Source organism: Rhinolophus ferrumequinum, chromosome 22 (genome assembly GCF_004115265.2).
Source record: "Rhinolophus ferrumequinum isolate MPI-CBG mRhiFer1 chromosome 22, mRhiFer1_v1.p, whole genome shotgun sequence".
NCBI lineage: Eukaryota > Metazoa > Chordata > Mammalia > Chiroptera > Rhinolophidae > Rhinolophus > Rhinolophus ferrumequinum.
The window spans coordinates 20163456-20183219 of record NC_046305.1 but is presented as its reverse complement, the minus strand read 5'-3'; the positions used below and the strand labels follow the sequence as shown (position 1 = coordinate 20183219).

Here is a 19764-nt window from a genome sequence, read left to right as displayed (position 1 = left end):
TCGCATCACTGAGTGAAACTGTCTGAAAGATTCAAGGTCACTGTCCCAGTCTATGATGTTTTAAGGATATACTTTCAATTAGGAAAAGCTTTTAGAACACAAGCTGAATACATAAGCAATAAATTTCTAATATTCTGAATTTTAGAAGAACAGAGTAAAAAGTAATAGAAATATAGTAGGAAAGAGGGATAGAATCTTACCATAAAAGCCAAACTATTTAAAGTTAGCCATGTTTTTTTTTTTAACATTACATATATGTAAAGTATTTTCCAAGGTGCTGCTTTTGATTCTACTGCAATAGAAATATCACTGAATGTTGCAGAAGTATTAATAACATGAATATTTGGGATAAAATATAACACGTAAGGAAATATGACAGACAGTACGATTAAACTTGGGTCGTTTAGCCATGATAAATGATACATAAGACATGAAGTACTTCCCTCTGCAGTTTAATGGATGTCTAAATAAAATATTTCCTGCCATTAAAATATTACTTGCCATTTTCAATTTCATTCTCTCACAAGTGAACAGTGCTTTCCAGAGGCTAATGATACATGATGACATCATCTCTTCACAGCTAATGGAATGGATGATTGTGTACTCTTGTGTTTTCTAGAATTTTCTAAGGTAGTAGGTTTAGTTTGTAAATATGCTTTGAGATTAACTAAGTTTGTTCTCCGTTCTTCTACTGTGCTTCTACTCTTTTTAACTACATCTGTTATAATCTGAGATTTCATTATCATCCAATAAGCATTATTCTGAAATCCTGACGTTTCCCTTGTGCTTATGCAGAAACAAGCACACTTTATTATTGTGCTTTGCAATAAAATATTGAAGGATTTGTGTAGAATTTTACTTAAAATTGCTTTTGTTTTAGAATTTAACAATATGTATTCTAAAATAGTTTATTTGCACAGTATTTTTTTGTGTACTTAATATGAGTACATAATTCACTCACATACTTAATATGAGTGAATTGTTGGCTTAAAAAAGAAACTAAGAGACTCATTTTCTCAACCCAGTTCACCACAGAGGGTGAGGACGCTAGAGGACACTTCTCTCACTGACAGCACTTGCCTGGTCCCTGAAGGTATCTGGGCTTGCATGCAACTCCTTCCTGCTTTGTGACCTAGGATTAGCTTTTTAAAAATATAAAATCTTAACCTTTTTAAAAACAAGTTACATGTGGTTACGGTAGTAGACGAGGGGAGAATAGAATTGAATTCTTAACGTCTTTTGGCTACTCTAATTTGTTTAAGATCCAAAATTAATAAACAGATGCTAAGACAAAAATCCATCAGTACTGCTTGAGGTATCTAATCTTAGGTCATCTTTCTCTGGCGGAAGAGGTAAACTCTAATCCCCAAAACACATTATTTCATTCATTTCACACTCTGATACATTTAGATAGGTCCTTCATGCTTCCTATTGCACTAATTTGGTATTTTTTAGTATCACAAATAACAAGTATATCGTACTGAAACCTGGGATGTTAAAAAGTGTTTCTATATAAACTGTTAATTTAAACGTTTATTGACCAATTCTAAAAATGAAGAATCTTGCTGTTTCTGTGTTACTTAGTCTTAATCATTTTCCAAGACAGATCGGAAATTCCATGGCTGACAAAATTAGCTTCTGATAATAACAGAAGAGAAAATTTGAACCAAAATGATTCTCATAAATAAAATCTAATCACTAAATTACAAATTTTTCATTTAGAAACTAAATTATTTTTGGAGTCACTGTGAAGCAGAGCCCGGTTGGGACCCCCGCAAAAGAGGCCTCACCTCTCCCTGTCCTACAGCTTAACAATTGATCAAACCCCTCCCTGTGGATTGAGCTTGGAATGTCCCTTGTCCCAGTTCCTGAGCTTAGGATGTCCCCTGTCCCAGTCCCCTGCTTTAGATAATTATCCTGAAACGTATGCTTGCTTACTAGTCACAACGCTGTTCCCTTCCTCTGCCCCCTCTTGCTGATTACAATCTTTATGGCCTAGCATTCTTTCCAGTCATCACTGCTCCTGAGTTGGTGACCAGTTGGAGAGCCACATCGCCGGAGGGGAGGCTCCATGCAAACCTCTGGTAGCCTCTGGAGGACTGCCCAGATTTTCCCTTAAATATCCCAGGCTGCTCTGAGAATGTGAAGGCAGTTTTTGGAGTTGTTAACCTGCTGCCGTCTCAGACCACTGGTACCCTGATAATAAACGCTTATTCTATGACCCAACTCCTGTGTCTACTGGCTGAGTGGCACAGGCAGCACGAGCCCTGGGCTCGTTTGTCTGGTCTCCAGTTTTAACTGGAAGCACATATTTAATCCAACAAATTATAAAGTATGACACCTTGGCAATGGTAATCAGAGGATAACTATTCACTACATGTAACTCCTAACCAAAAAAGTAATTTTTAAAAAGCTCTCTCAATTATTGACTCTCAATAATAAAAAAATTGCCAATTTTCAAAAGCACAAACAGGAACTATATTTACTCATATATTTCTTCTATTCAATTACTGCCACATCTACCAATTTTCAGCAGTAAATTAAAAATTATATGCTTTCTATTCTCTACTCTTCTTTTCCAATGAGTAATCCTAGAATTCTGAAAGTTTGGTAAGAGCAGCTGAAAAGAATATGCACAGAATTAAAAGCTGAAGAAAGTTGGTTATTTCAAGTCTTATCCAAATTTAGCACAGGCTCTTAATGGAAATGCTATTTTTTATTTAAAAAAAATAACATTTATTATTCATCTGATTATAAAACCAATCTTGCTCATGGCAGGATATAGAGAAATTCATAAAAAATAAAAATAAATATTAGATGTGATCTTACCACCCAGAGATAATGTTTTGATATATATCCTTCTAGTCTTTTTTCTATTCCATATATACTTTTGTGTTTTTAATAAATCTGTAATATCACATAAGCTATATGTAGCCTGGTTCCAATATGTTTCTAAAATATATTTCTTAAAAGCTGATATACTATTCTATTCTATGATCATATTTATCTAAGAACACTGGTTGGAATTTAGGTTGCTACTAATTTCTTTTATTGTAACACGATACCTAGCATCCTTGCAAATAAATATCAGTACACATTCTGATTCCTTAGAATTAGTTCTCAATGGATTTTCTAGGTCAAAGGGATGTTTAAGGCAAAATACACATCACCACAATGCCCTCCAGAAAACAATGCTACTCTTGATATCCCACTAAAGGGGATAATACATTTTTTTTACAGAGGGTAAACAAGCAAGTCAAACACAGTAGTAATAAAATCATGATCAACACTTCATCTAAAAAAGACCCCTAAATGTCCTGTAAGATGATAGTGTAGAACATGACCGCCCAAATAGGTTAAAATTCGTTCAACTCAAGTTACTGTCTTTGTCAAACTGTGCACAGCTCTAACGCCAAACAGCTTACTCTGAGAAGACAATAAGAAAGCAGCAATTTAGCATTAGGGCTGTGTATGCTTGGGGAAGCTCCTCAGCAAACAAGGCTTCTGCACCCCAATGAAGCTTTCCCCATCTTCTCTAATTTATGCTGATCCTGTCCTTCTGGAAACTTTTACTTCATTTATAATTAATGCCAACATTTTGTACTTAACTATGCTGTTCTATGTATTTAAGTTTTGCTTCCCCAATATGATGTAAACACCCTTGGAAAACACACCTTGCTATTTACATGTTTCTGTATCCCTCAGTGTTTATGTAGTGCTGAGTTATTCCTTCAAAACCTCTTCTTAGGAAGTCAAGTGACTGAAAGGCTTCTGCTTACTTTGACTGTGCAGAGAAATTTGCAGCAGCAAAAACAGCAGCTTCAACTTCTACATTATCATGTGAATCCAGACTCTGACGAATACTATGATGAGCATTCTTCCTCTCAGGAATTATAGATGCCAAACTTCCTAACATCCTACAGAAACAGAGAAACCCAAGAAGAATGAAAATACAATAAACTCAAGGTCAGGAGAAGAAGCAAGACAAGACTGGATTACCAAACCTAAGTTTAATTCTAGAATCTCGTTAATAAAAGCATCAACTTTATGAAACAAGCAATGATGAAATTCTAACCACTTTTCCATACTTCAATATGTCAGAAAAATTAACATGGATTATCTAACATAAGCAAAATTTTACAAAATAATCTTGAAGTACATTCCAGGTACCAAACAGAACCCAGAAAAGAAACTTTTTTTTTTTTTAAAGTGTGTTTCTCCAGGACCCATCAGCTCCAAGTCAAGTAGTTGTTTCAATCTAGTTGTGGAGGGCGCAGCTCACAGTGGCCCATGCAGGGATCGAACCAGCAACCTCGTTAAGAGCACCGCACTTTAGCCAACTGAGCTAACCAGCCACCCCGAAAAGAAACTTTTGATTTATTAAAACATCAAAATTAATTTTCCAATGTTCCATAAAAATATCCGTATTAGGAAAGCATTAAGAGTCTAACATTTTTGGTATTAAGTAGACCCACAAAAAAAGATTTCCCAGTTCTTTTTTCCCATATCAATAAATATTGGCAGCATGATTCTCAAACCGATCCTCAACGTCAAAAGAACAGATGCAGAGGATGCTCCCTGGAACTCATATCAGAATCTGTGAGGCTGAGGAAGGCAGAATTTGAAAAAACACAATCCGTTTTATAATAAAATTATAAATTTGGAAAAGGAACATCATCTACTATGTGTAATATAAACTATAGATAGTAAAGCTTGAAAAATCTTTTCAGCAGAAAGGCATGGATTTTACAAGGCTGTAAAACATTTCAATAAACAAAACACAGTTCCTATAATGACAACCTTTCTCTAAGTCAATGTCCAAAGTTACCGTCTAACTTGACATAGCATCTCCTAATTATCCTATAGAGATATAATCGATTGGATATAAGTAGTAGAGTTCTGATAAACAAGGTATTAAAATGGACTAAATATGTAATTGAATTTCAATTTGAAAAGACAGTTTGAAATTACTTAAGATAAGTTAGTTTTCAAAATAAATATCAAATGTATATTACTCTAATACAGTGGTACCTCGGTTTTTTAATGTTTCAGAACTCGAACGGTCTTCCGAAACGGATTACATTAGAAAACCGAGGTACCACTGTATTTTATACAAGATTAGACTAGGCAATATGGACATACCTTGACTGACAGTTTGTTATTATGGAACATAAAATGGCAAAACAGCATAATCCCATTGGTCACTACTTTCTAAAAAGATTCCTGGTAATATTATAAGTAACTCATAGCACTACATTTCCAAATGCAATGAGTATCTCCCAGCTTCTTCTTCCATTTGTTGTTTTAATTTATAAGTCTAAAGTAACAGGTTAAAAAAAAAAATCTTTAAACTATGAATCACAAAAGCACTTAATTCTGAACAAGAGGAAAGAACCAGTTTCTGATGTGAAAAATATGGAAACTTAGGGAAGAAGTGACATACTACTAGACTTCGTGGTTAAAAACAGCATTGTCTGGGAAGGGCAAGTCAGAAATGAGCCCTATAATTTAGAAAAGTGCATTTCGAAAATCCCAAAATTATACAAGTGATTCCATAGACAGCAGAGCTTAAGGAGAATATGGCTCAAGCTGAATATCAGGCTTACAAACTGAAATTCTAACAAAAATTTTAAATGCCAAGAAAGAAAAGAAAAGGCTAAAGAAATTACTGTGGTTATACCTGGCATTCTTCAGGAGTTCAAATACAAATTATGGCATTAAAAAATGAGTACATACTAAAGACAAATACAGAAAACTAACATGAAACAGTAAGAACAAGGTCAGGAAGTTCAAAATGAGCTAAGCTACATTCAGAACCTAGTTATTTGATCAGAATACCTACCTACAGAATGTTTCAAACACAAGTTAGGCAACAATTTATAACCAAAACAACATCATAGATAACTGAGAAGTATTTACAGGTTGGGATGGCTACCATATTTTTGCACTGAGTCTTCTTATTTGGAAGAACAAAAATACTCAAAATGAAAAAAGTAAACATATTGCCTTTTTGGTTACATAAATACAACTCAAACAATCTTGTGGTGAATCAGCAAAGCAATGCAGTATTACCTGAGTGTGATGGCTCTTGCTACGGGATCATTACTATGAATCACAGAGAAAATTCTCTTCACAAATTCATCCACATTTAGAATCTTCTCCAGATGCTTCTCACTTTGTTGAGTAACTTTAAGAACACAGAGCCTCAGGAAATTGTTTCTACCAAAAACCAGAGATAAAATAAATTAGACCACTTTAGCAAAGTAATAGGACACTAACAATATTAAACTGTAGCAACAGGCAAATGCTTTTCAGCATTTATTATTATCTGTCTCGTCACTAAGAGTTAAAGGCTGTAATACTTTTTAGGTGGGTAATAAGCACAAGCAGTTAGCAATCCTGCAATGCTGCTGCAATCCTGCTGCAAGACACCAAAACGGCAGTGACACAAGGAGAAAGCCTGGGACGGAACTAAACCTCATCGGCTCATAATCGAGGCCAGGAGGTCACATGGTCTTCCTCTTCTCTCAAGCTAATTTTACAACATCTTTTGTCCTTCAAGTCTGATATGGTGTGTGGATAAGCACATGAGTGCATAGAGAATGACAGGAGAGGGACTAGAGGGAAGAAGAAAAAAGAAATGGATATTTTATTCAGTGCTTGCATGTTTCAGGCACTTCGTAGTAACATGTAATCTCAAGTTATAAAACAAGCTATTAAATCAGAAACTTCTCAAAACAATCAGTACAAAACCACAGATATTTGAAAATATACAGGAATATATTAAGGTTGTCTTAATTTGATTTATCCTGTTATCCAAGTAAGTACTCTCTAATTTATATACTTCAGTTTTGCTTAAACCGTCATTAAACCTCCCACCAAAAAGTATTACACACTGCCATGCGTGTCCACCAAAATGGTAATCAAGTGGAAGTCCTTAAAGGCAAAAAGAATAAAGACCACAATATAAAACAAAGATGTGAACAAAGTGCTTCAGGACACTGAGGCGTTAGAAAGACTTACCCAACTCTGAAAACATCAGCTAACTTCAGGAATGCAGAGTTGATGAGAATAGGGAATGGATACTTCTGGAAGAGCCTGGGAAAGCGAACCACTGCTTCACATTGTTCACCAAGTTTGCCGGATCTTAGACCTGTGGAAAACATCAAAAAGGGAGAACAGCTTACACATTTGTGGCTACAACAGCCAGTTCTGTTTGTAATGAATTAACCTTGGTTGGGATGAAAAAGGCAAAGGAGGAAGCGGTCCATGTAGAGGGCGTCACCCACAGAGCAATAGCTGTTTTACCTTCCTTGAAAAACAGAAGCACAGACCACATCGATTTGTTTAAATTATGCTGATTTAAAATGTACCAAAGATAATTTTTGAATATGGCCAGAGAAATGTTTTGATCTCCCTAGTGTTGCCAAATCTTATTTCTTTAAGATAAAGTAGACCCACGTGCCTCTAACAAGGCCAACAGGGTAAATAAACTAAGTAGTAAATTTTTTGCTTACTTTCTGATGTAGAGTAGGATGGTACCCACCTTGCTTGCTCTAGGCCAATTTTGACTCCAGGATAAGCCAAGCTTCTGAGAAAAGGCACTCGGCACAATCAGATCTTGGTCTAAAGAGAGGTTCTTCCCTTTATTTCTATTGCTAGTTGCAACCAACCTGGGGAAGAATGCCCTGATCCTAAGATCAACAATGATAAGACTGCAACTCTAAGATCAGAGATGAAGGCAGAGGGATGTGATCGCTGTTTCCACATTTTGCTTTTTTTCTCTCACCCAAACGGTGCCAGAAGGTAAACAGTGCTTAACTCAGTTAAAAAATGTGGGTAGACAAAGGTTGTCTGAAAATTGCTTATTCATTCAAAATTCACTCCACAGCAATAAAACTCATTATTCTAAACTTAGTTAGCACTTAAAATGTGCAGAACATTTTTCGAGGGTACTGGTTTTCAGCCCTGGTTCTGCATCACAAACATCTGTGAAACTTTTCAAAAATACCCATCCTAGGGTCCCACTCCACACTTACCGAAGCTCTGGGGTGGGGCCAGGCTTCTGTTCAGCTGCACTGAGAAAGCAGGCACAAGTACTCAATGACTATGCTCTGTCATTTGGATCTTATTTGACTGGCCTGCCTGTACTGATTACACTGGAGTAAGAAAACTAGTAGGCTGCTGAATCTGGTCCTCAGAATGACGTTAGCTGGTAGACATGTCTTTAAAGACTTTGAATTCATTGCCAAGTTTTAAAAATGAGGTTGCACATAAAACTCAAGATTTCTGGCTTTTTTGAAAACTTAAAGATCTGAAATGTCACTGAAGGTAGGAGAGTCTTGACCAAAGAAACGCTCTAGTATTGCAGGTCTGTGTTAAAGGCTAGTTTGAGTTTGATATAATTTCTGATAATAGCCACATACCCTGTTTATGACTTTCTCCAGCAATTTCTGGCTGCCTTTGGGCACACATGACTAGAACAGAACCTTGGATGAGAATTTCAAGTACTGGTAAGAAAGTAAATGAAGTTAATAAATTGAGAAACCATGAAATGTAAACTGGATACAGAAGTAAAGACAGGAAGGAACTGCTAAGTAGGGGAAAGTAGAGAGATAAATATACCGGGGTGTGAATGAAGATAAAGAATGATCAAAATAGCATTAATCAAAATGATAATGACGATGCATATTAAGTCCTTATAGTGTGCCTGACACTCTACTTTACATGTATTAAAGCCTCACTTTATAATCACAAAAGTTAGGAAGTATTATCCCTATTTTAAAAATGAAGATACAGGCAAAGAGCAGTTAAGCAACTTGCCTAAGAAACAACAGCTAACAAATGGCAGAGATGGGGTTCAAATCCTGGGAATCTGGCTCTGGAACCTACGGCCCCTACCATTATGCTATGGCCCTTACCATTATGCTAAAATGTTCACCTATCAAGCAACTAGGACAGAGGTTAAGATTAAGGAATGGGGTATCTGAATTCGTGATTTCAGAGTGGTGTAATTCTGAGGGATCACAAATTCCAGGAAACTGAATAACATAAATTATGGTAAACTTGGGGTTTGTGATGCACCTTAATCAAGTTTCCAAAGTAGCACACATTTCCAGGTATATATCAGTCAGGGTTCTTAGCTGTAAGCAACAGAACCTAACTCGGGCTGATTTGGCAGAAAATGAATTTATTAAAAGACTAGTAAACAGTTTCAAGGGTAAATTTCTAATAACACCAAATACCACACTGCCAAACTGACTAGATGGGGGAAAACTGTTGTTGCCAGGGAACACCAGATGCTACAAGGAGCTCTGCTGTCATCTAGGAACGTAGCCATTGCTGCCGGTACCGTATACTAGAGACACTACAGCCACCACTGCTGCCAGCCCAGGGAACAGCGAGTGTACTCATCAAACCGGCTTTCTTGCATCTCTGAACTTAAATCGCAGAGCCTGGAGGAGGCCTGTCTGATTGGCAGGGCATAAGTTCACATCCAGCGCTCTAGCAAGGGAAACTAGTGAGTTTTTGCTTCCATTTTGGTGAGACAGGGCTCATGACGCGGACCATTCCTCAAGCACAGGAAGAGTGCTCACAAGATGCTAAAATGCTACCATCCACGTGACCAATATCCACTTACAAACACTGGTAATTCACACCACCAAACAAGCACATTTTAGAGGACTCTGTTATATACATTGCTTTACCTAAGTGGTGAAAATTATTCAAAGTGGAATCGTAACACCTATACATCAAGTCTATTCACTACTAAAAGCGAGGAGGAGGGGGCGGATACAAACACAAGCATGCGCCACACATTATAAAGTAACCTAACAACTTATAGCTCAATAAATTGTTAATGGCAAAGCCTCAATAAATTACATTAAAAAGCAGGAATAGAAACAACTGAAATGATAGTCAACTCAACTGATGATGCATTAATAATAAACCATCCTTACCCCAAATTTCAGAAGTTGTCTGTAAATACCATGTATGATGGCATGTATGCCAGTGTGCAGCATGTACATAGAATATGATTTGTAATCATAAACAAATTAATTTTATTTTATGAATACCAACTTTTAGGAATACTGAATAACTCACTTTGTAAGTTATAAGACAGTAGCTTTTAGCCATACATGAAAACGAGTCCACGGATTTCAGTAAGAACTGGAGAAAGGCCTTGGGTTTTGGGGTCAGTCCATGGCCTATCAAGGGATCACCAACCAGGTCCTTCCTAATGCTGGTTTTTCTGTGGCACTGAGTTGTTAAGAGTCTGACCTAAGGCTCAATCCTACATGATCTTATAGGTCCACTTCTCAACACTGTCAGACTAAATTTGGTCTGAGAAAGAATTTGATTGGCTCACTGTGGGTCATATGTCCACTTCTGAATCAATCAGTTAAGGCATGGAATTGGTCACGTGGTGTAAACTTGGCTGCAAAGGTCTCTCTCTCTAGTAGGGGAACTTGTAGCCTTCTGACACTATGACATTTGGCTCACAAAATAGAAATACTTTAACAAGTAAGGATGAGATGGCTCAATATTTGAAACACTAAACTATCTTCTAATGCACTGGCTATTTCTGTTATCTAATTTCTTAACAACTTTAAAAGGTACAGCATAATGAGTGAAAAAGAACAAGTTTTGTTCTTGTCTTGTTCAAATTATCTTTCTGAGCCTGAGACTCATCTTGTGAAATACCCAGGGCACTGCTGGGAGGACTGAACACAGTCACTTACTTAGTATCTAGGACTGACACCTGTTTACAGTTAAACACTCAATAGCCATCCATTTATTTATTTAAGGAAAATTTGTGCTATTTTTTTTTTTACAATTGCAAATTTTTAGTAATTAAACTAATACAGATTACTCATTTCTTCAGAGTCCCATCCTGATCTCTGTTCCATAACCATTGTCCTACTGGCCTTAGGGGACAAGCCCACCTGGACCAGAGTGGTAGAAAAATGTCTGTAGAATTGGTAGGAATATTAGCTATCAGGACATGAAACTGTCACTGGGGAATAAGCAAGGAATGATCAGAATGGGGAGGAAAAGATTATGTAGTGTTTAAAAAACACATTTAATGTTTTAATTTTATATTTCAGAGGATAAAAGCCCTATAGCTTTGGTAAAAGAAAGTTCACATCATCTTCTTGGTTGATGGAGATGTACTAAACATTTTGTGACTCAACCAAAGGAATAACACATTGGAGTGTTGACATTTTTATGTTGATCAAACGATCTTAAAAGGCTTTTATAAAAGTCTGTGAAAATCTTACCTAGACCAACCCACTAGAAATGTTTACAGGTTAAAAAAGAAACAAAACAAAACAAAAATTCCCCCCAAAGTTAAGAGTGTCCAAGCCAAGAAGCTGGGAAATGGCTCAAAGTGGATTTAAATTAGACAGATTCTTCTAACCTGTAGTCCAGTTCTCAATACATTATAGAACGGCTACGATTAATCAAGATTTAACTGTATCCCAGATAACAAAATGTTTTCTCCATTCAATAAAAATCGTTGAAGTACACTGAAACAAAGGATTCATTTTAATAGTTGAGTTCTTTACTGACAAATATCTGCCCTTGCCTGCCATATCCATATCTAAGAAGGCATATCTCTTTAGCATTTAAGAAAGGCTTCTTTTGCATATCACTGTATCACTTACTATTTACAACAGTCTTGCCAGCTCAATGGTATTGTACCCACTTTGCAGACAAAAATACCGAGGTTGGGTGAAGTCAGGTGACTTGTACATGATTATGAAATTAGTGAAACTGAAATTCAACTCATTCTAATTTCAAAGTTCCTTCAGCTATACCAAGCTGCCTCTCACCCCTCCACACCCTTACCCGCCCCGCTTAAGGAAACAACTGGTGGAATTCATCTGCAGGAAAATTAGCAGAGGTTACGCTTTACGGATGGTCTTGGCTATTTAACCTGCCTGGTAAGACGCACGTAACAGAGTTACAGAAATCAAATAAATCGCTGTAAAGTCGGTGCAAAGTCGGTTTCAACTGAACGTTCCGAAGAATAATTGCACAATTTCAATCTAGCATTCCTCAAAACTGCTTGGAAAATCGGGGGACTGTGCCCCCCAGTGGTCAAAACAGGCCTATCAGTGGAGCTCGCTACTTCTTCAGCTGTTGCAAACCCAACTCCAGCAATGCTGCAATTTTCCTGCCAATTTCCCAAAGCGATAAAAACCCTGGACTCACCAAAAGCACAGGCGCCCGCCCACGCCCCCGCCCCCGCCCAGGGAAGCTTTGCGCATACGCCTTCCCGGCCTCTCCCGATGCTACCACCACCTGGTGGCGCCGCTTCCACCCCTCCATCTCACCCGCTCAGCCCGCTCTTTCGAATACCTTTGTCTAATTCCATAAGGGCAGAGTTAGCATCCAGCTCCTGTTCGCCATAGCCGGCATCTGCCAGGAAAGACTTAGTTGAGTTTGACGCCATGACCCGAACAGTTACTCGGTTAGCTTATTCAAAAAGATTGTAAACTCTGGCCCAGCACCGCCATCTTCTCCCACCACCTTCTCGCGGATTTTTCCTCCGCGCTCTGGCAAGCCGTGTTACGCATGCGCCCTAGTCACCCCGCGGTTCGCTAGCGCCTCAGCGGCCCCCCGCGCAGGCGCTCAGAGAGCTCTTGAACTCTAGGTTCCCGCGGCTAGGAGAAAAGAAGGCGGGGATTTGGAGGGGGAAGTGACTCGGCGGCGTCCGGACGCCGCTGCGGGAGCCAATCAGAGGGCGTGACGTCAGTTTGGCGGGGAGTTTGGTGGCCGGGGCTTACAGTGGCGGGAGTTGGAGGCTATAACTAGTCCTCTTCTGAGAGACGCGAGCTGCGACTTCTGTTGAACCTGGGGGCGATTTCAAGGCTTTTCCCTCAGTTGAGCCTTTTCCTCTGGTCCAGATGCTCTTCAATTCGGTGCTCCGCCAGCCCCAGTTTGGCGTCCCGAGAAATGGTGAGTAACGGCCCTAACTGCTGCTTGTTGCTGGCGGGATTCGCCTCCCCCGAAACAGCGCCTCGGACCGAGGCCGACTCCAGTTCTGTTTTCCAGCCCTCAAGTGAATTCGTGTTAGCAAAGACTACTGAAGGAAGCTGCACTTTCATGCCCTCCGTACACTTATAATCGTAGTTTGGACTTTTAAAATGTAATGTAGGCCGACGGAGGGAGGGAAGTTCACTTAAGTGGCCTTCCTTAACGGCTCATGTCTATATTACACTTTAACTGGAAAAAGCGTGCATGCGTGTGTGTGTGTACCCCTCAACAGCAATGTGAGATCGAGGAAACTCGTATTCGTGGATTAATTCGTTTGTTGTAGAACCTTATTGCGCCCTATTTGTTTTAAGTACACGAGTGTATCTGACCCGCTGTTCAGGAACTCAGTGAAGCAGAGAAGACAGAACTGCTTGTAGCATGGTCAAATTTTTTTCCTCCCTGATTACTACATACGCATAGAAATTCGAAATTATAGAGTGAAAAATACCTATAAACATATCCCCAGAGATGACCAGTGGTAAATCGATTGAAGTACATTTTTCCAAATGTTTTTCAATGCCAGAAGCAGTATGTATTGTTATTTATTTAAAAAAATGGTATCAAAATGTTTTGTTTTGTTTTTCTCTTTAACCGTGTAACTTGGGAATATTTTCATGTTAGTGTGTAGAAATCCAACTTATTCTCTACAGTTCTTGAGGTTCCTTTGGTTAAAACATTGGCAGTAAGAGTTTTGAGCTTAGGTTTGGGTATCATCAATCTAAGACTTCCTGGTAAGTTTCTGATGGGGAGTTACTACCCGGACTCATCTTGGATAGAAATTAAATTTCATTCTTTTAAAGATGACTAAGTCTACTTTCTCCTTGAAACCATGTGGAAAACCAAAAGAAAAGAATCTGGGAAAGAGACGTTTTATACTTAGGCACAGGTCTAGGAAAAGGATATTGAGACAGTAGTCTCTCAACTTCCTGCCCCAATCTAAAACTTTATACCATCCTTACCTACTTCCCTCTTAAATAATCTTTTTAAATTGTACTCTAAATACCCCTTTTTCTATCTCCCCTGGGACCTTGCTTGAATTAACTTCTCTATCCTCTGTGTCATGAGTGGCAATACAGCACAGTGTGTAAGAGCTCTGTCTTTGGAGGAAAAATTCCAGCTCCACTCTGTACTATCTGCGTGACCTGGGACAATCTATTGAGTCTTAATTTTTAAACACATTTTCTACTAACTCACCAATCTATCTGTCTACTTCTTCCCTTTCATTCATGAGTTCTCATCCATTGTTTAGTGTTAGGCTCTGAACTTCATTTATTCTTGTATATTATACACTGATCTTGATGAGACCATCTCCTTTTCCCTTCCATGTAGTTGTTCCATCCTAGGCCCCTAATCTCCTTCCACCTACTCCAATGGATCATCATAGCCTTAACCAGGGCTTCTTCCACTACTACGTGCAACCTTCCTTTCCCTAGACTTTACATCCATTCCTATGTTGTATGAGTTGTATGATTATCTTCACCCAAATGATCAGTCCCACAAGCATCTCGAACTCAAATACCAAAACCGAATGCAACTTTTCCCCAAACCTGCCATATTCATTAAACTAGTCTTCCCAGCCAGAAACCTGACGGTCAATCAAATTTCCTTCATTTTCCTCAAGATACACACCGAGTAAGTTTCCTTAAAATCTTTTGAATCTGCCCTTTCTATCCCCACTGATTTTGCCTCTTCACCATATCTAGGATCTATTCTATGTTTACCATTCCATTTCCTTGGGTTGAGCCCTAATGCCCTCTAGTCTGGACTATAACAAGTCTCCCAAATGGCCTCTTAGTTTCCCTCTCTCCAGTTTATATTCTCCACATCACTGCCAGTGATCTCTCTAAAATTGAAATCTGATTACTCTAACGTGTATTTTTTAATTGGTATCTGAAAGTTTTTATCATAAATTTAGACCAATATAAAGGATTTCATTTCTGGCCATAATGTGAATATTGACATTTTAAAATAAAAATACTACATTACTCTTTTAAAATATATCTAATAGAATGTAAATACTATAGTGATTTGATAACCACACCAATCATTTTTTAAAAGTCTGAACAAACTTTTAACTGTTAGATATTCTAAATAGTTGCTGTTTTTCCTTTGAATTTATTTCCACTTTATTTTTCCCAATAGAATGTATCCTAATGTAATTTGTTTTTAAGCTTGGAAAGTTATTCTATTGATCACCCTGTCATACTCCGTGTAAAAAAAATACATTTAAATTGATATTGTCTGTGATCATAAGGCTCTAAGTCTTAAAAGTTCTTCTGGATTGAATTATTGCAATTATTAGCATGCAATTAGTCAAAATAATATAGATTACTAATTTTGACAAATAATTATTAAGCAAAAAGTAAAATTTTAACAGAAGTATATCTTTTTCAAGTGATGGATTTGGGTGTTCACGATGCCTTTATTAAATATTAAAGGACGTATCCAATTGTCTCTCATTTGGGGTCCCAGAAGTTTTTATACCTTGGGTCAATGCAAGGTGCAAAATTGGGGCGTTGAAATGCCTTTCTTTTGAAAGTGGAAGAAAGGTAGTGATGAAGGGAGAGGAGAAAAAGAGAGCCTCACCTTTCAGGTGATCAGTTTTAGAAATGCATATACCTGGAGTTTGAGTATCAGGAAATTGATTCTCTGGAAACTCTTCTGTCCTCAGATACTCCTTGAAAAATCTGCGCGTAATCTTAAATCGTACATTGAGTGAATAATAGGCTTTCCAAATGAATGTTGTGGGGGAAAGCATTACAAGTTCATGTTGGAACAGCATAGCACAATAAAGATCCAAAAGGAGTTTAAGAGGTTGGTCCAAGAATGTGTTGTGAGGAGTGCAGAAATGGAGGGAACTAGTTACCAAGTCATGTTAAACCATTTGTTAGTGTTTGGATATTAGTCTGTAAGTGATGAGGCAGAGTCGAGGGAGTCACTGTTTAATTGGAAAGAATCAGGTCTCCATAGCATATCATTTCCAGTTCCGCTTAAATTATTCTCGATTCAGTACTTTCTAATTCATGTATTGCAGTCATTAGATCTTTTTTTAAATCCCAAATCACAAGTAACTTTAGAACAGAGGCTTTTGTTTTTAAATTCATGCTGTAGATGGATATTGTTTTTAACTCTACAACATAACTACTTATTGTATTCTTCTTTTAGTGGTCCTTAATGGCTTATTTACAATGATATCTGACCTTGAGGTAATATCCCCAGAAATAATTACCAACTATGAATTGAATTTCTTTGCCTCCTTTGTACTGATTCCTTCAGGTTATCTCCATGAATATCTGAGGTTATGTCAGGCTAAGATGTCTTCTTCAGACAGTATTTTTGATGAAAAGTGACAATTGAAAGTACCCTAAAATGTAAGAGAGTTTGTTAATTATTTAAACAGCTCTCAATAGATTGTAATTTCATTGTTTCCTCCTGTGATTAATAAAACATTTGGTTCTCAGTAACTGCTTATTGAATGAATGTTCCTTTTTTATATTGAAAATGTTTTGACCCACATATAAAAATGATAAATCTTTGAAGATGGTTTACTGTTTATACCATAGTGCACACTAGGCTTCTGACCCTAACAGAATAAACTTTCCTTCTACCCTGAATTTCTTCCTCTCTCTTGTATATTCAATGAAAAATTACGCATCTTTCAAGACTTATGCTTGATTTCACCTCCTCTATAGACTTCGCTGACCCTACTACTACTGGCCAGAGCTAACTGATTATACTCTAGGGTTAGGTACGTAATACTTTACTTTAAAATTGCTTTAATATAATTTAAGATACTATGACTTGTTAACATTTTAGAATCCTAGGATGTCAGCACTGGAAAGGGAAAAGAGGAAGTGAAATTAGCATTTACTTGTGAATATGTTAGTGGCTACAGTAGGCACATTCACATGAATTATTTCCTTTAACTCCATGACCATTGGATTATATGTGATTATGTTGCTAGTAACTTAAGAGTGTGCAGTAATGTTGCTTTAGAAACTCTAAAAACATGAAATTTTAATTGAAGAGAATGGCAGTTTTAATGGTTGTGGTTGTCACCAAAGGGTGGAGGAAGAGGTAAGATCTTTTGTAATGTGCAAAGGCCACTTGTTCCTTGCAATCTTAAATGTACTAGTAAGTCTCCACTTAAATGGTAAGCCCAAAGCTATACCTCACCAGAATTTGAGAGTGCTCTTTCATTTATTTCTTTGGATGATACCTTAGGAAAATACCAGAAACTGCATTCTGGAGGTCCATAGATAGTGAGTGGATCTATATTAAGTATATAAAGCTTTTTAAAACAAATACCTACTTCTGCATTTGTTAAAAGTACTGAAATGTGATGATACATTGGAATTCTATAAGGAATTGTGTCTTATTTTAGGATGGTCTGCACAGTACCCTCTACAGTCCCTTCTAACTAGTTATCAGTGCAACTCTAATGATGAGCACACTTCTTATGGAGAAACAGGAGTCCCAGTTCCCCCTTTTGGATGCACCTTCTCTTCTGGTAAGAAAATTGCTACCTACCTAGGCGTGTTCAGAAATAATCTATTTCACCCTTAGAGGAAAAACATATATGGTGTCCCCTTTTCAAGAAAAAATAAGTTGGATAGATGATAGAGTTTTTCTAATAACTGTTCTTCTTGATTTATGAAATAGACTTTTCTTAGTATCTATGCATAATTATATATTTCCTGTAAAGCACAGGACCATTCTAGCATCTTTTTAAAAAAAACTGATATAGGAAAGGGGTTGCAGAGTCTCAGCCGTGATGAAAACTGTTTTGCCCCGTAGATACCCCTTTTGATCTGATTGAATCTATCTTTCTGGAATGCACTGGAGACCATATGAACAGAAATAGAAGCACTTGTTACCCCTGTTAATATTTTAAGAGACGAAAAGTACATGGTTGTGGAGAGGGAATTTTAAACTAACACACTCAGCCTGCTGATGGCCTATATCATATGCCTTTATGTGCCATTGGCCAGTACCATTCCTGTTTTAAGTACCACCCTTGATTCTCCCCTTCTCTAAATAAGCGATTATCTGAAGATAATTTTGGTGGTTTTGAGTCATTTCCTAATTTAGATATTATGGAAAATTTTAAGCAATTTCTAATTCAGATTACCTCTCTACCATACCAGATGCCATTTGGGTAGAATCATTTTTCCTCTTTTTAAGGAGATTGTGTTTACCTTATAGCTTTCAATTAATCTATATTATATTATTTATATAGTTTTATATTCAGCTCTAAAATTTTTGTGTTATTTACATATTCTTTATTTCCTATTTAGCTCCTAATATGAAGCATATACTAGCAGTTGCCAATGAAGAAGGCTTTGTTAGATTGTATAACACAGAATCACAAACCTATAGAAAGAAGTGTGTCAAAGGTAAGTCTAGGTCTAAAATTTTTGTTTTAACATTTTTAATTCATAAAGCCTCAAGTAAATTATTATTTGAATACATTCCCAATTATATTTACTTCTGTTAGGTTGGTGCAAAAGTAATTGCGATTTTTGCAATTATTTTTAACCTTTTAAACCGCAATTACTTTTGCACCAAGCTAATAATTATATCTATTTAGGGACAGGCTAAAAGTAAATGGTGGATTGCCTTTCTGTCAATAAATGTTAATTATGGCAATGCCTTTACCGAAAGTTAAGAAAAATACATTTTAGGAAAAAACAGTTCTTGTTTTAAAAAGATTAAATCTTTTACATTTAATGAGGTTGAAGGAAACATTGCTTTAAAATATTTGTATTGACCGAGCATCTTCTATATATAAGACAAAGTTCTACTTACCTTAAGGAGCTGATAACTTGGAACTAGTAAGTCATGTTGAAATAACTAGAATAAAACAAAGGCTATATATGATGTAGAAGTACAAAGAAAATGCCCCAGGAATTGAAGAGAAAGCTGTCATGTAGAGAAGGGGAGGAAAATTTTTCATGAAGGATATGACATTTGACTTGGATTGTGGTATATAGACCAATGGAGATGAATAGGACACTCCGGGTGGAGGGGAATAGGATATTATAAGGAAATAGGAAGTAATCCGGTTTGGTTGGAATTAGATATATGGAGAACAGTGAGAGGTAAGCCCTGCGACTAAGATAAAGGACAAAGCCTACAGAAGCTTGAGTGTCAAACTGAAGTACTTTAGGCTCCATTCAGAAAGCACAATGAAGATTTTTGAACTGGAAAATGTTTCAGAAAGATTTCATTTTAAAGAATACCTATATTGCTAGTCACCTCATGGAAAGGAACTTGATATCATAATGGTAATGCTCTGTGGTAATGAATATTCTGTATTATATCACTCTTTACGTCTTCCTTCTCCATTATAATACTCTGTGGCCCATGGACCGTAGGGTGCTGACTGCTATTGATACGACTACCACAGAACACAATCTAGACATTTCACATTCACCATTTTCTTTGTTTAGAATGGATGGCTCACTGGAATGCTGTCTTTGACCTAGCCTGGGTCCCTGGTGAACTTAAACTTGTAAGTGACTTTCATCTTATTGGGATCTGAGTAAATACTGGTAGAGGGTTGCTTCATGAAATTGTGATAACTTGTTTTTTAAAGGTTACAGCAGCAGGTGATCAGTCAGCCAAATTTTGGGATGTAAAAGCTGGTGAGCTTCTTGGAACGTGCAAAGGTCATCAGTGCAGTCTCAAGTCAGTTGCCTTTTCTAAGTTTGAGAAAGG

The 19764-nt window shown here is 37.2% G+C and overlaps 2 protein-coding genes across 5 annotated transcripts in view; one reads left to right on the top strand and one right to left on the bottom strand.

The window, feature by feature from the left end:
- INTS7 (integrator complex subunit 7) overlaps positions 1 to 12549 on the bottom strand; it is a 56307-nt gene extending 43758 nt beyond the window's left edge. The window contains exons 1-4 of one of the 2 annotated variants that reach the window (XM_033093165.1): positions 12367 to 12549; positions 7024 to 7153; positions 6073 to 6219; positions 3780 to 3917 (exon numbers count right to left, since the gene is read on the bottom strand). In XM_033093165.1, coding sequence (XP_032949056.1) covers positions 3780 to 3917; positions 6073 to 6219; positions 7024 to 7153; positions 12367 to 12460 — 509 coding nt within the window. In that variant the 5' untranslated portion in view covers positions 12461 to 12549. The other variant, XM_033093166.1, reaches the window with a different exon arrangement.
- A 155-nt stretch (positions 12550 to 12704) lies between these two features.
- The window catches only part of DTL (denticleless E3 ubiquitin protein ligase homolog), a 70290-nt gene continuing 63230 nt past the window's right edge, over positions 12705 to 19764 (top strand). The window contains exons 1-6 of one of the 3 annotated variants that reach the window (XM_033093163.1): positions 12838 to 12966; positions 16737 to 16792; positions 17429 to 17554; positions 18342 to 18440; positions 19497 to 19558; positions 19643 to 19763. In XM_033093163.1, the coding sequence (XP_032949054.1) occupies positions 18350 to 18440; positions 19497 to 19558; positions 19643 to 19763 (274 nt within the window). In that variant the 5' untranslated portion in view covers positions 12838 to 12966; positions 16737 to 16792; positions 17429 to 17554; positions 18342 to 18349. Of the gene's footprint in view, positions 12967 to 16736; positions 16793 to 17428; positions 17555 to 18341; positions 18441 to 19496; positions 19559 to 19642; position 19764 lie in introns of all 3 variants that reach the window. The other 2 variants (XM_033093161.1, XM_033093162.1) reach the window with 2 other exon arrangements.